The sequence below is a fragment of the Saprolegnia diclina genome, assembly GCF_000281045.1.
Source record: "Saprolegnia diclina VS20 unplaced genomic scaffold supercont1.87, whole genome shotgun sequence".
Taxonomy (NCBI): Eukaryota; Oomycota; class Saprolegniomycetes; order Saprolegniales; family Saprolegniaceae; genus Saprolegnia; species Saprolegnia diclina.
Window position 1 is genome coordinate 43104 of NW_008246154.1, and position 14127 is coordinate 57230.

Consider the following 14127-nt stretch of genomic DNA (forward strand, 5'->3'; position numbering starts at 1 on the left):
AGTTGCGAATTTGCACTTTGGAAGTCAACCACCATGGCCTTCCTCGCCCGCGCGTCGCGCCGCTTCACGCACTCGTCCGCCACGAAGAAGGCGGCCGCCGAGTACACTGGCGGCTTCAATGTCTTTGACCAAGGCCGCCGCATCCTCGTGACGGGCGGTACCGGCCAGATCGGCATGGAGCTCGTCCCGTTCCTTCGCAACATCCACGGCAAGGACGCGGTCATCAACTCAGACATCAAGATGCCTGGCAAGGGCGAGCAGAAGTCGGGCACGTTCGTCTACTGCGATGTCTTGAACTACGACAGGTACATCTCATCAGGTCTGCTGGCACGGCAAGACTGACGCGTCATGTTGTAGCCTCGCCCGCATCGTGTTGGAGAACGGTATTGACACGATCATCCACAACGCGTCGCTCCTCTCGGCCATCGGCGAGAAGAACCCGCAACTCGCGCTCAAGGTCAACACGCGCGGCCTCGAAAACGTCTTGGAGCTTGCCCGCCTCAACAACCTCCGCGTCTTTGCGCCGTCGACGATCGTACGGCCTTGCTCAATGGTGCCAACAGGATCGCTCACCGTGCTCTCCATCTAGGCGGTCTTTGGCCCGTCAACGCCCAAGGACATGACGCCGGACCTTACCATCATGCGCCCGACGACCATGTACGTGTCGTCATCCTTGCATTTCGAGATGCTTACCTGGCTGCTACATGGGTAGGTACGGTATCACCAAGGTGCACTTGGAACTCCTCGGTGAATACTACCACGAAAAGTACGGCGTGGACTTTCGCTCGATTCGGTACCCCGGTATCATCTCGTCCGAGGCGTGGCCGGGTGGTGGCACCACTGGTATGTGACGACCCATGCGTGATCCGTGCGACACTTACGCACCTTGTGATTAGATTACGCCGTCGAGATCTTCTACGAAGCGCTCAAGACGGGCTCGTACAAGTGCTTCCTTGGCCCTGACGCGTGCCTCCCCATGATGTACATGCCCGACTGCCTCCGCGCGACAAACGAGCTCCTCGAAGCGCCGTCGGACTCGCTCTCGCAGCGCGTCTACAACGTCACGTCGTTCTCGTTCACGCCGGCGCAGCTCGCCGAGTCGATCAAGAAGGTCATTCCCAACTTTACGATCACGTACGAACCGGACTTTCGCCAAGCCATTGCCGACACGTGGCCGCGCTCGATCGACGACAGCGTCGCGCGCAAGGACTGGGGCTGGAAGGAGCAGTTCGAACTCGACGCGATGGTCGAGGACATGCTCATCAACTTGGAGAAGAAGCTCAAGAAGCTCGGCCACTTGTAAGCAAGTAGAATCACCACATCATCATAGTAATACACACATCACACCTCCGCTTGATCTTTTGTCGAACGCCAGCCACTGGATTTTTCGCCGTCGCAGTGCGTGCCAGCGCGGCGCCCGTCATGTCCCCGACAGCTGCAAGCATGTTCCGGTAGAGGTGGCCACCCACAAAGCCAGGCAACTGCCCATGAAGCCTCGAGAATCGTTCTCCAGGAACCTTGCACAGGTGATCTTGTGGGTGCGAAGGTCTCCGATTTCAGCGCGCTCGACGTGCTTTGCAGCGCGTGCGACTGGTGCTGTGGTGGCGACAGTCGCCTGGGCGATCTGAGCACGAAGAGGACGCAGCACGCCTTCCTGGCACTGTAGTAGCTGCACGTTGCTCTTGCGTTGGCTCGTACGCGGCGAACTCTGGTGGGATGGCAGCAGCAAATTATGCTGACGCCTCGCCAGAATGTAGAGCCTATTGACGAGCCCTAGAGACTATTTTTTCGTACTTGAAGTCTTGAAGTGAACGCGTTGGCATGGAGCGGATCAGTTGTCGCGTCAACTGAGTCCAAGATACATTTGTCATGTCCAGTACCAGATGCAACCGCACCAGATTTACCAGACGCGCACCAGACGTTGCCACATTTCACATCTGATGCGCACCAGTCGTGAGTGTTCGATAATCGAACATCCGGATACGGACGACGACGGCAGCTTGTTGTGCGAGATCCCCAAGTGACCGCCCATGAGTACAGGTACACTGCCGACGAGCCCAACTAGATCTTATGGCCGCGCTAGTCAAGGAGTCGACCGAGAAGCCACAGGCGGCGGACTTTACCTTGGATCGGGAGCTCGGCCAAGGCAACTTTTCCAAGGTCTTTCTGGGCACGCACCGCGCGTCTCGCGAGCAGTTTGCCATCAAGGTCATTGAGAAGCAGCGCATCATGCGCCTCAAGATCCGCCACCCCAACATCTTTAACGAAGTCAATATGGAGAAGGCGGTCCTCAACACGCTCCGCCACCCCAACATCATTCGGCTCTACCACACGTACCAAGACGCGACCAACCTGTACTTTCTCATGGAGTACATTGCGAACGGCGAGCTATGGGACGCGCTCACGCTCTGCGGCAAGCAGGTCGGGTGCACCGAAGGCCTCGCCCGCTTCTACGCTGCCGACATTGTCAACGCGCTCGAGTACCTCGCGTCGCAGCACATCGTGCACCGGTACGCCCGATCGTTTTTGCATTTTTGTTTTTCATTGTTATCTCAAAACAACGTTAACGTAGGGACTTGAAGCCGGAAAACATGATCGTGTCCAAGGTCGACGGTCATTTGCGGCTCGTCGACTTTGGTACGGCCAAGAACCTCGCGGACCCGGCGCTGAACGGCCCCAACTTTGTCGGTACACCAGGTAGTCAATTATCCTTGTTAGTCGAGGCATCGATGATGAAGGCGGTGGTGAGTAGAGTACATGTCGCCCGAGACCATCGCCAACCAGTCGGTCGACACGAGCAGTGATCTGTGGGCGCTCGGCTGCATCATATACCAGCTCCTCACGGGAGACACGCCGTTCCAAGGTGGATCGCCGTACTTGTGCTTTCTCAAAGTCCAAGACGGCGTGTACGACGTGCCGTCTTTTCTCTCCGACCCGGCGCGCGACCTCATTGCGGCCCTATTGCAGCCCGACCCGACACGTCGTCTTGGCGCCAATGGCTTTGATGCCCTCAAAAGTCACTTTCTCAAACTCAATAATCGATCGCTCAAACCGAAACGTGTAGCGCACGCCTTCTTTGCCGGCCTCAACTTTGAATCGCACATGACGAGTTCGCCACCTGTTGCCACGCTCGAAGACAAGTTCATTTTCGAATCAGCCAAGCAAGTCCACGCGTACGTGGCGGCGGGCGGTGGCGACGACAAGGTGCCCGCCGTCTTGGCCCAAGCCGTCGCGCTCGCCCACCCGCGCAAGCCGCGCCTCATGCACGTACTCGATCGCATGCAGCTGCTCCAGCACCCCGGTAGACCCTAGTCTCTTCATTTCGTAGTTTGCTGAAACAGCATATCTCTCGCTATAGACGTGTACCTGCGCTTCTTCTCGAGCATCGGCCTCGGCCGGTGTCTGTATGCGACCAAGCGCGGGTACGTCGGCCTCACCCACAGCGTCCAGAACGAGTGGAAGCAGTCGTTCACGTTCGCGCACGTAAGTCCTCGTGCGATGGCTCAACAGCATGCAAGCAGCGTGTAGCTCTCGGGGCCTTCACTGGGCAAAGCTGCGGCGACGGCCGAGATGGATGCGCTCGGCGGCTCCTCCTGGGCGACGGAGCTCGCGCTCTTTACGGACGCGCTTCTCGCCCTCAACGAGACGCTGCCGGCGCTGCTCGTGCTCTCGGGCAACATGACACACGCGTCGCCGTCTCAGAAATTTTACGGTCCGCAGCGCGATGCGTTCCAGGCCAGCCTTGCGACCTTGGACCCGCGCATTCGCTTGGTATGTGAAATCGGTAGAATCGCCTAACGGCCCAGTAGGTGGTGGTGCCGGGGGACCACGCAGCGGCTGACGTGGCGGCGTATACGGCCGACTTTGGCGACGACTATTATGCGCTCTGGTAGCAGCGTGCACAGGACGACGCAGTGTCATCCTCGGCGGTGGATAGGTATGGCGGCATGAAATGCTTGGTTGTCAACTCGTCCTTGTGGCTGCATGCGGCGTCAGAGCACGCTTTGCATGAACGCTACTTGGCCCAAGACGGTAGAATGAAGGCTTGCACAGGAATCGATGCCACGTCCTACGTAGCCTGGCTCAAGAAGGAGCTCGAGCACGGTGCGCTCTGCGCCCAAGTGCTTTGCGTCTTGAGCCATCACCCGCTGTACATTGCCGAGAGCGACGAGCCGACGCTCTTTGCCGAGACGAATTGCAACAACAATGCGCCGGCCGCCCCCTGGAACGTGCCCCGCGAGGTAGCGTCTAGGCCATACCACCCTAATTCCATATCGGTGCTAGGTTCGCCTCCCGCTGCTCGAGCTCGTCGGCACATCCAAAGTCCACGCCGTCTTTAGCAGCCATTATACCACACATGTCCACAACCGGTTTGCGCGCCCTGGCAAGCACAATGGTGGCGACGACGACGACGACGAAGACGGCGCGCCGCAAGGCGGTTGCTGCGACATGGTTGTCACTGCGTCGTTTGCCGAGGGTGAGAAGAGCGCCTACCACCGCGTGCACGTCGAGCAGACAGGTCTCTCGATCACGCGCACGCTTCTCGCAGCGCCGCTGCACGTGTAGCGCAGGTCCATAGATAACCACGACAACCTCCTTGCATGGGCGGTGCAATGACCAACATGCATTACGATCATTGCTACTCGAGCGCATCGTCATGCAGCAGTGCGTACTCGTCCATGAGCGGCGCGAGCTCGACCTCGGGCGTGGACGGCTTCTGGTGCTTCTTCATGACGTTCGAGACGCGCTCGAACTGCGCCTTGCGGACCGCGTTGGCATACTTGAGCGCATCCGTGGCGTCGAGGCGTCGTCGCTGGACAGCGACAAAGACAAAGAGCGTGGCGAGCACGCCAAAGACGACGAGCGCGCTGCGCAGCGCCATGGCCTCGGTGGCCGCGTGCTCGTGCGCGAGCCAGAGCGCGGTCGTGTTGCTGCTGCCGCTGCTCATGCTGGCGTTGGGAAGGATATCGGTTGTGTTGGGAGTTTAAAAACATATTTCGTCGTGAATAACTCGACATTTGTAAGCGGAATAAAACATTTCGAGGCACTGAGCGTGGCTATGGGGAAAAAAGTACAACGACCAACGTTCTGACGTTGCACCAAGATCGCAACACGCAGCTGCGGCTATCCACAAGGTTGCCATGACGCAGCCGGCAGGCCCCACGGCGACGATGGCTAGCGACCATAGTATATATCGTCGCGAGCTATCGTGCTGGCTTTGTACTTGCTTAAGTAATCCTTGCTTGGTATCGTCGCCGAGTTTAGAGCAAACACTCTTCCTCCAAGAAGAACGCGATGACAGCAAATGCGCTGCCAAGTCTTTTGCGCGGGCAGCGCATGATATGGACTCATGGCACTTGGTACTTATATGACGACTTTGGCCGACCGCCCGTGCGTTCGGGCGCATGCTGCATGGTGACCGACGCGATATAGCGAGAAGAACATAACTGTGTTTTTTCAGATAGGATAATAGGGTCTGGGATTGAATAGATAGCAAGGTTTATGTTGCCGCGTGTCGAGGGCCTCGAGTGTTCAGGTGTGCAGATGACTATGGTCGTAAAATTGTTTGGTGCATGCGTTGCGGGCGTGGGCGCCGTTGTTGCCGACTTGCGACGCGCCGACGCCGACCGACTCGGAGCTGAGCACAAAGTGGCCGTTGTTGCGCCGGAACTGCGAGTTGCCCGTTCGGAGCGTGTAAAAGGTGTCCCGATGGCTCTTTTGGTTGAACTCGGTCACTTGGGTGCGCCCAATGTCGTAGAGAAACTTGGTTTCTTTGAGCCCTTCGGGAAACTGGTGCTTCGCCTCCGTAGCGTCGTCTTCTTCTTCGTCCGGGTGACTCGCCCGGTGCTTGGCAATACCGGTCTGCGCGATCGTATCTTCCCGGTGCAGCGTCTCGCGGTACTGCTCGGTGCGCACGTGGCTCATAAACTCGTCGCGCCGGCTCGCGTCTTTGGTGCCAAAGCCCGCCTTGCGCGTCTCTGGGGGCTGCGTTTTGAGGTACATGACCCCGTCGACGAGCGGGTCCGACGCGTACGTCTTCTTCTCGAAAAAGCCTTTGCCATCGCACGTGTCTTTGGCCGGCGCCGTCTGGAACTGCTTGCTCTTGTGTCGGTCGCTCTTGCCTACGCCAACGATGACGTGGCAGCCTCTCGTGCAATGACAGAGTACCTTCAATGATGTGCGGGTCGCGGTACGGGTCGCCAATGCTCAGGTAGCTCTTGGCGATGTTCTTATTGAGCTCCTTCGAGCGGTACATGCTGTATGAATGTGCTCTCGGGTAGCGATTACGGAATGGAGAGCGCAACGATATCGCCACGGCCCTAATTTTAGCGCCTCACCAACGCCAGACCGAGCCAATCAGCCGGCCAACAATATAAAGCCGATCTTACCGTCCAAGATGACGTCCCCGGGATAGCTCATTGTACCCTGCGTAAAGAAACTGCGATAGCCATGTGCCATGGTGATGGCTTCTCGATGAATCGATCGGCAACTAGCGTTAGCGTATTTTCGAGCTCTCGGAAAAACGCGATATTTCCTGCTACAACATTAGCTAGGGTAGGCTAGTAGGCTCCTGTTCCTAGTCGTTGAAGTGAATGGCTGCTCGTCGGTGCATTCCTTGCTCGCATACTCGAGCGTTTGGCCGTTGGACACGAAGGCCAACGACGCGCCGTACATTGTGTGTACGAGACGTACATCATTGTACGTACGCTCGTACTGGTACGTCGAAACAGGCGCTGCCCTGTGATTGGCCCTTTTTAGAGGCAAATTGTTGCAAGTCGGCCGCAATCCGTCATCAGCATCAGCATGTTCATCGTCGTCGGCTCTGGGAGCAACCCGTACGTCGTCGGCCTCATCATCGCGGTGCAGCTGCTGCCCGGGCTTCTAGGCCGCGGGATGCTTCCGATCTCGGGCGAGACCTTGGTGCTACTGGGCCTCGTCGTGTATGCGATGTATCATCTCTACGTCCACCGTGACGTCATCCGCGCCGACGGCCTCGCTGGGTTTGTCTCGACGCTCTTTGGCCCGCCGGCCGAGGCCGAGCCGAGCACCGACACGGAGCGCTACAACCACATCATCAAGACGATCTCAGGCCTGCCCACGGAAGAGTTCAAGCCGCTCGCGCACATTGGCATCCACGAGCTCAAAGCGCGCCTGCGCCTCCGCGGCGTCGACACAAAAGGCGTGCTGGAGAAGGACGAGCTGGTCCAGAAGCTGCATGATTTTCGCGGTGGCCCGAGCGAGTCGTGCTGCATTTGCTGCGAAGACTACGTCGAGGGCGACGTCCTCCGGCTCCTCTCCAAGTGCAAGCACGACTTTCACCTCGAGTGCCTCGACAAGTGGGCGCTCACGCTGGCCAATTCGACGCGGGACCCGTCCTGCCCGCTCTGCAACCAGTCTCTCGAGTAAGAGGTTCATGTCGATAACACGTTTTTATATGTCTTTGAATATGTACGAGTGAATTACGCAGCAAGAGAAGAGTATATTTTGTAGTATATCGTCGCCATACACGTCTACTACGGCGAGAGCACTTTCAAGTCCTCGTAGCACTGCGCTTCGAGAGCCAGAAGCGCCTGTTCAATGCGACGGGTAATGTCTGAGTACAGCGCATGCTCGGACGTCTGGGACACCCATAAGTCCGGGCTCTAGTGATTCATCGATACATCATCAACATGCCATGAGAAAATGGAGTTTGGGACGTACCTCGGCGCCTTGGACGCGGTCTTTTGCGTATTTTTCAAAGAGGTCGTCAAAGTAGATTGGCTCGCCGACGCGCACATGCACATGGTTGCCCGTGGTCGGGATCATGCTCTTGAGCTTGTGGTTGGCGTTCTGCGGCATAACCTAATACAATAACATTGCGATACATTCGTCATTGCCAGCATCGTCGACGTACGGCATCCAGACCGAGATGGTAGATCGGTACGACGATCGGCGTCTCTTCTGCGCGAGCAATGAGCTTCCCGACACCCCACTTGAGCCCTCCGATCTTAGTTTGCATTGGCTCGTCGCGCTGCCCAAGATCTACACACGCACATACATGCTGAGCTGGCGACGACAACGAAATGAACGTACGGCCGCCTTGGACGATTTTGCCTTCGGGGAAGACATGGACCCACTCGCCCATCTGCACTTTCTTGAAGAGATCGTGGAGCATGGGGTGGTCAATGCCCGCACCGCGCTTGATCGGCAGTGTCTTGGAGCCGTAAAAGACCGCCGAGAGCAATGGGCCCTTGGTGTAGCAATACTCTTGGCTACACAGCCCCCAGCGCGAGACCCGAGGATTCGCACAGGCCCACGGCAGCATGCGTGCAAAGAGCGCCGGATCGTCGACCGTCGATGAGTGGTTCGTCACTGTAATGAGCGACCGGTGGCGCGGGCGCGCTAAGATCCACTTGGCGAGCGCGTCTTCGTTCTGCATTGAGAACGAGTTCAGAGCGCCAAGGTACACCTTGGCGACGAGCGTTGCGGGATAGAAGAGAAAGGTAGAGCGGGCTGCGCTGTAAAACACGGCGGGCAGGCGGTCGCGGGTCGCGACGTGCTGGGCGTGCTTGGCGAGGTAGTCAGGGCTGCCATCGTCGGCCGGCGGCGCGTCCAGGCAGAGGCCGGCGACGCCGACAGCGACTGTGGCGCCGGCGCCAAGACCGGCGAGCTGCACCGCGCGTCGGAGAGCCATCGATCGACGCAAAAAAAAAGCTCGTTCGAGATGCAATTCCGCGGACGCGATTGGCTCAGCCACCAGGTGGTTGCATAAAATGCAACGTCCCGCATCTATCTTGGCATTTGTATGGAATTTAAATAGAATTGGATTCTATTGCGTAAACAACGGCTGGGATATGCCCGCGCGGTGGTATTTCTAAACGGTAAAAATGGTCGCTCGAAACACCGCATCTGTGTTTTCATAACCGACAGCACCCGGCGCAACTCGATTTTGGCAAGGGATTGAGACCTCCTTTCCCACAAGCTCTGCTGTATCTTACTCGTATCGCGATGCGACGCGGCGCAAGGGTGCTTTGCACGACGTACAAGCCGTTGAACGACCGTATCTGGCGTCGACACCACAGCAGCAGGCTCGCGAAGGATGCGATGCCATTGGCCAAAACAGCATATCCCGATGACCAATCCAAACGTGCCATATACAAAGCACTTGGATTTTGTATGTCGACGTGGCCGTGGACTTCAACAGAGCAGCCAATCATAGCAAAGCGACAACAGCCAATTCATTTGTTCATTTTGACACGATGGTCGCACGCAAACGCAAGCCCGCGGCGGCGCACGACGACGCCCCGACGATGCAGCGCAGAGCGCCGCTCAACTCTGATAGCCCGCTGGATGCGGTACGGCTCGAGTTCAAGGCCATCGCAGAGAGCATCGAGGTCGAAGGCAAGGACGCCACGCGGGCTCGAAGGGTTGCATGGACAGCAATCCTCTCACGCTGCCAGGCAACCAGGCGCTGATTGCACGCGCGCAAGCCGCCGTCGCCTCGTGGACGTCGTCGCCAAAAAAGCTCGTGTTCCAGACGCAATACGACTATGCCGAGTCGTTCTGCCAGCTGCAAGGCCGGGACAGCGTCTTGGCCTCGGTGCTGCACGCGACGGATCTTTTGGACGTGTACGTGGTCAAGGTTGAGATGGTGCGCGAAGGACGCTGTCGCATGTCGCCGGCGCAGCTGCATCGGAACCGCGCGCGGCTTCACCGGTACTCGTACGACGACTACGACCACGGAAACGACTGGCCCAACTACGCATCGATCGACGACGTTGCGACCGAGACGGTTGCTGCGAAAAGCTGGAGTGACGCGCACAACAACGACGTTGAATTCAAGATCGAGTTGGACTTGTCGACCGAACTCGTCCACGGCGGAAATCTCTTTGCCGACACAAGTAGCCCAAACGAACACATGTACCGCGACTGGGCCAAGGCCAAGGAGCCGAACGTCGAGATGACCTTTCGCCGCTGCGTCCTTGTCGTGTGGCCGCAAAGCCGGGCCTTTGTTGCCGCGGGTTTCAAGCCCAACCTCGCGCGCGACGTCGCAGCGGCCGCCGCTGGCGACAAGGCCGGCGCCACCGCGACGCTTTGCAGCATGGCGACGAGCGCGACGTCCATCTTGTCAACCGAGCTTGTGAGCGCGCTTGAGCTTGCGACGACGGTCGGCGCCAGCGACGTGGCTATCTCGCTCTGTCGTCTCTGGGCTGCGACGCCTCAGCCGCGTGAGCACGCGTGGAAATCACCCAAGGAGCTCGCTTTGGTCTCGGCGCTGGCCAAAGCACTGCACGCGTTGGGCGCTGGTCTTTTGGACGTTGTGATGACCGACATCTTGCCCAAGCTCCGAAAATGCGATGCTGCACGCCTTGCGACCGAGTACCCACCAGGCGCCCACGCCATTGTGTCAGCGTTGCTGGCAGGCGACTTGTACAACTTGACCGACACGCTCTCCGTGCTCTACAGCCTCTTTCGGTACGTATCCTCGACGACGATGCGCTGCTGCAGTCGCTGTTGGCGAAAATGTGCGCGACCTCGATGCCGTGGCATTTGTCGTTCGCCAAGCTCGCGATGGCCGACCCGACGGATATCACATGTCCGCTTGTGGTACGGCTCTTGCGCCGCACCGATGCCGACGCTGAGCAGCTTCAGGAGATTGCTACCATCGTGCACACGACTCTCCAACTGCCCGGGATGGCGCCACTCGTTGTCGACACCGTGCTCGAAACGTGCACCCACGTGCAGGACGCACTTTTGCCGAGTCTGCTCTCGCGTTTGGAGCGCGAGGCCGTCACTGAGCACACGCGCCGGCTGATTCAACACCGACTGAGCTTGCTTCCATCGCTCGAGGCAGGTCCGCCAGACACAGGAACGTCGTGGTGTCAACCCTACGCGACGCTGCCGACGCATCCGCACGTGCAAGCGTTCCTTCGCGGTCCGCTGCAGACACTGAGCCACAAGGGCTGCAATGGCATTGTCGGCGCCAGAGAGTTTGCGACCGAGCACTTTACATGTGACGAAAGCTACCACGGGACGACGCGTGCGAGTGCGACCGCTGTCGCCTCGGGCTCGGGCGCCAGGACGCGCGTCGATATCACCAAGACGGATGCGTTCCGACCCAAGGTGCTGCAGGAGTGGAAGCGCTACTGCGACGAAGCGGCCACGCTACGCGCGACCTTTCGTATCTAGTTGTCTAGCATCGTAAGACGATAGATATGTAAACTACTAGTACATGCTAATATACAAGAAAGTGTGGTCTTCTCAAGCATGGAGCGGCTTGCCGCGACGTCCGCCATGGCATGTTGTGATCCTGTGTCGTACCTTGTTTGCTGTGGCTCACTCCCAACAACCAAGTGCTGACGCCAACCCCCGCGCACTCAGGCATAGCGCTGCGTGGCGTCGGGATCGGTGGTGGCACGGGCTTGGTTGCGCGGGTGCGGCTTGACATGCTTCGGCGTCGCTGCGAGAGCCAATCAAATGACACCGACGCCATTTTGTAGCCAATCAACAATAGCGAATCCTTGGGCGGAGCAAACTCGATAAAGCGTCAAGATGACCACGCAGGATGAGAGCGACGACGAGCCTCGGCGCGGGCATAACGACTGTCGCAACAGCCCTGCTAGCAAGCTCGAGCGCGCTTTTCGCTCGATCCTGCAGAGCATCGCCGACGACACCAAGGACATTGCGCTCGGCGCGCGGCTCGGACCCGACTGTCAAGCCAAGGTCGAGGTTGACGGCGTCGGGCGCATTGCGCTGCCGCTGTGCCCAGAGCAAGTCGCGACTGTCCGGTCGTCGCTTTCAGCACCGTCTCGTCCCGGTCATGCCCTCGTGGTCGATGGATCGCGCGTGCAGACGTCGCCGTCGTGGCCAGGCACGATCGGCCTCTTGGCGACAAAGGCGTGCACATCCCTCGGGCTTCGCTTCGACGTTGAGACGCAATTCAAGGGCCTCGTCATCCAAGCAGCGGGCGATGCACCCGCGCCATTGGACACGCCTCTCGGCCACTGCGCCACGCTGGTTGTGCAGCTGCCCGCCATCCATTCAGGCGGCGGCCTCCATGTCGCTTCGGGTGACCGGACGGCGCAGCTGGTGTTTGACGGCCCCGACACGGCCGACGAAAGCTACTACACGGTGGTCCTTCGCCAAGCAACGTGCGACGAGGCGCCTATCACGTCCGGGCACAAGCTGTCGCTTGTCTATCACATTGTCCGAGCGGGCAACGTTGTGACGCCGACGACCGAGGTGCTTGTGACGCAGGCGCGTGCGGCCGTCGCCACGTGGGCACCGCGTACACCGGAGAAGCTCGTGTTTCCGCTCGATTTCGACTACGATTTCGAGTCCGAGACGGCGTCGTTTGCGCTGCTCCAAGGTCGGGACAAGGCGCTGGCCGACTTGCTCGTGGCGACCGACGCCGTCGACCTGCACCTTGCCACCGTCGTGCAAAGCGTCCTCGGCGAGGCGACCAACGTCAAGCCGCCGCGCCGTCTGTTTAACCCTCGCTCGTGGGGGTTAAAGCGCCGGCGGTACGAATCCGACTCGGACGACTCGGAGGACGACGGCGAGAACGCGATCATGGACGACATTTTTGAAACCTCGTACGACATGACCCACTGGATCAACGAACGCAACGAGCGCGCCTCGTTGGAGCTCGATCTCGAGCCCGAGACGGAAGTCGTCCTCTGCGATGTCCAAGGCGACATGTTTGCCGGGAAGGAGCCGGTTGAACGCGACTATATGGGCTGGCAAGGCTTTGATCAACCCAACTTGACCGAGACGTTCGAGTGTGCCGTGCTCGTGGCCTGGCCGCGCTCGCAAACGCTCTCGATTGCAGGTCCACGTGCCGTGCTGTCGCGCGCGCAATCGCAAGTCGCAGCGAGCGATACCATTGGTGCCCGGGCGACGCTTGATCTACTGACAGAGTCACCGCTCTTGACTGCCGACCTCACGACAGCCCTCCGCATGGCGACGACCCTTGGCGCCGACGACAAGGCCACGACCTTGGTTCGTATGTGGGCGCCGACAGCGCCCAGAGGCTCTGTTGACTACGCCGTCTTGGTCGATGCACTTGGCGCGATGTTTGCGGCGTTTCCGCAGCTTGCAACGATGCTTCTCCCCGTGGTGTTGCCGACACTCTGTGGTGACAGCGCGATTGCCCTTGCTGTCGCCTGCCCTCACGACCTTGACGTCATTTTGTCGTCGATCTCGGGTTCGTTTTCGTTTTCGGGTTTCCGAATGCTCGATACGATCGTCGTTGCGGACCCCTCGCGACGGGAAGCCGCGCGCCTCGTCCAGCTCTTTCAACCCAAAGCCCACGCATTTTCCGACCATGTTGACGCCGCCAATGACGCGCTCTCAAGCCCGTCAGTCGCCTCGACGACGATCCTCACAAGCCTTGTGACGCGTCCGACACGGCCGGCATCCACACGACGTGCAAAGCGTCGCCGACATTGCCGTTGCCGCTTTGGCGCAGCCCGACATCAACCTGGCGGTGGCCAATGCGATCGTGGCCGCCACGACGTCGGTGCACGATGCGCTCTTGCCAAAGGTACTGGCCGGCGCTCGCCACTGCGCGACGACCAATGCCTACCGCTGTCTTGCCTACCACCGCCTGTCGTTGCTGCCAGTGGACGGGACGCCGCCGCCGGTGCCGACGCATGTCCAGTCGCAGGCGACAATGCCGTCGCACCCCCACGTGCAGGCTTTTCTACGCGGGCCGGCGCCGACGATGCAGGTGCGCGGATTCACAGGCATTCGCCAAGCGCGCGAGTTTGCCGCCGCATGGTTCCGCACGGATGGCAAGTACGACGCGCGTTCCCACGCGAGTGCGCTCCCGGTGGTCTCGGGCGCCGGCAAGACCTCGCTCGTGACGCTCACCAAGACGACGGACTACTTCAACGCGGTCGTTGCCAGCTGGGCGACCCAGCGCGACGAAGCCATCGCACTCCGATCGCTGCTGCGGGCATCGTAGCTACAACCCCTGCTACAACCCATCTAAGAGCCTTTCAATAGATTAAACGAGTTGCGTGTACTAGTAGTGGCTAGACCGACTGCATGCTTTAGTCGCTGTTTTAGAACCGAACTAAGACTCGGATGTAGGCGCAGCCCAGCGCATTCCGGTGCGTCAGAGGAGCTATCGATAGCAGTCAT

General features: G+C 59.4%; 8 protein-coding genes across 9 annotated transcripts; 5 read left to right on the forward strand and 3 right to left on the reverse strand.

Moving 5' to 3' along the window:
* Positions 1-33: 33 nt before the first annotated feature.
* Positions 34-1303, forward strand: SDRG_15249 (UDP-glucose 4-epimerase; the record flags this gene model as incomplete). The annotated part of the gene is made up of 5 exons (XM_008621415.1): positions 34-305; positions 358-535; positions 590-657; positions 713-843; positions 897-1303. The coding sequence occupies 5 exons, from the start codon at positions 34-36 to the stop codon at positions 1301-1303; spliced, it is 1056 nt and encodes a 351-aa protein (XP_008619637.1).
* A 684-nt stretch (positions 1304-1987) lies between these two features.
* Positions 1988-4566, forward strand: SDRG_15250 (AGC/PDK1 protein kinase; the record flags this gene model as incomplete). Its single annotated transcript, XM_008621416.1, has 11 exons — positions 1988-2040; positions 2084-2510; positions 2573-2697; positions 2753-3016; positions 3065-3301; positions 3359-3483; positions 3529-3771; positions 3810-3889; positions 3938-4032; positions 4078-4241; positions 4285-4566. Exons 1-11 carry the CDS (start codon positions 2031-2033, stop codon positions 4564-4566), a joined length of 2052 nt encoding a protein of 683 aa, XP_008619638.1. The 5' UTR covers positions 1988-2030.
* A 73-nt stretch (positions 4567-4639) lies between these two features.
* Positions 4640-4948, reverse strand: SDRG_15251 (hypothetical protein; the record flags this gene model as incomplete). The annotated part of the gene is made up of 1 exon (XM_008621417.1): positions 4640-4948. One exon carries the CDS (start codon positions 4946-4948, stop codon positions 4640-4642), a length of 309 nt encoding a protein of 102 aa, XP_008619639.1.
* Positions 4949-5428: 480 nt separating this feature from the next.
* On the reverse strand, positions 5429-6416 carry SDRG_15252 (hypothetical protein). Its single transcript, XM_008621418.1, has 2 exons — positions 6169-6416; positions 5429-6122 (listed from the first exon to the last, which is right to left on the reverse strand). The coding sequence occupies exons 1-2, from the start codon at positions 6254-6256 to the stop codon at positions 5533-5535; spliced, it is 678 nt and encodes a 225-aa protein (XP_008619640.1). The 5' UTR covers positions 6257-6416; the 3' UTR covers positions 5429-5532.
* A 317-nt stretch (positions 6417-6733) lies between these two features.
* On the forward strand, positions 6734-7469 carry SDRG_15253 (hypothetical protein). Its single transcript, XM_008621419.1, has one exon. The coding sequence runs from the start codon at positions 6805-6807 to the stop codon at positions 7405-7407; it is 603 nt and encodes a 200-aa protein (XP_008619641.1). The 5' UTR covers positions 6734-6804; the 3' UTR covers positions 7408-7469.
* On the reverse strand, positions 7461-8694 carry SDRG_15254. Of its 2 annotated transcripts, XM_008621420.1 has the most exons (4): positions 8074-8694; positions 7895-8022; positions 7702-7842; positions 7461-7643 (listed from the first exon to the last, which is right to left on the reverse strand). In XM_008621420.1, the coding sequence occupies exons 1-4, from the start codon at positions 8672-8674 to the stop codon at positions 7515-7517; spliced, it is 999 nt and encodes a 332-aa protein (XP_008619642.1). In that variant the 5' UTR covers positions 8675-8694; the 3' UTR covers positions 7461-7514. The 2 variants fall into 2 exon arrangements, with proteins under 2 accessions (XP_008619642.1, XP_008619643.1); XM_008621421.1 differs by having other exon boundaries at positions 7461-7842.
* Positions 8695-9375: 681 nt separating this feature from the next.
* On the forward strand, positions 9376-11227 carry SDRG_15255 (hypothetical protein). The gene is made up of 2 exons (XM_008621422.1): positions 9376-10459; positions 10489-11227. Exons 1-2 carry the CDS (start codon positions 9413-9415, stop codon positions 11167-11169), a joined length of 1728 nt encoding a protein of 575 aa, XP_008619644.1. The 5' UTR covers positions 9376-9412; the 3' UTR covers positions 11170-11227.
* Positions 11228-11532: 305 nt separating this feature from the next.
* Positions 11533-13948, forward strand: SDRG_15256 (hypothetical protein; the record flags this gene model as incomplete). The annotated part of the gene is made up of 2 exons (XM_008621423.1): positions 11533-13374; positions 13451-13948. The coding sequence occupies 2 exons, from the start codon at positions 11533-11535 to the stop codon at positions 13946-13948; spliced, it is 2340 nt and encodes a 779-aa protein (XP_008619645.1).
* Positions 13949-14127: the final 179 nt, after the last annotated feature.

Excerpts from the sequence above, each read along its gene's own strand:
- SDRG_15252 (XM_008621418.1), bottom strand. The coding sequence starts at position 6,256 with ATGTACCGCTCGAAGGAGCTCAATAAGAACATCGCCAAGAGCTACCTG. Across the intron at positions 6,123-6,168 it reads CGACCCGCACATCATTGAAG|GCAAGAGCGACCGACACAAG; the intron begins GTACTCTGTCAT and ends TCGTTGGCGTAG.
- SDRG_15253 (XM_008621419.1), top strand. The coding sequence starts at position 6,805 with ATGTTCATCGTCGTCGGCTCTGGGAGCAACCCGTACGTCGTCGGCCTC.
- SDRG_15254 (XM_008621420.1), bottom strand. The coding sequence starts at position 8,674 with ATGGCTCTCCGACGCGCGGTGCAGCTCGCCGGTCTTGGCGCCGGCGCC. Across the intron at positions 8,023-8,073 it reads CAAAATCGTCCAAGGCGGCC|ATCTTGGGCAGCGCGACGAG; the intron begins GTACGTTCATTT and ends GTGCGTGTGTAG. Across the intron at positions 7,843-7,894 it reads ACCATCTCGGTCTGGATGCC|GTTATGCCGCAGAACGCCAA; the intron begins GTACGTCGACGA and ends TTATTGTATTAG.
- SDRG_15255 (XM_008621422.1), top strand. The coding sequence starts at position 9,413 with ATGGACAGCAATCCTCTCACGCTGCCAGGCAACCAGGCGCTGATTGCA. Across the intron at positions 10,460-10,488 it reads TCTACAGCCTCTTTCGGTAC|TCGCTGTTGGCGAAAATGTG; the intron begins GTATCCTCGACG and ends GCGCTGCTGCAG.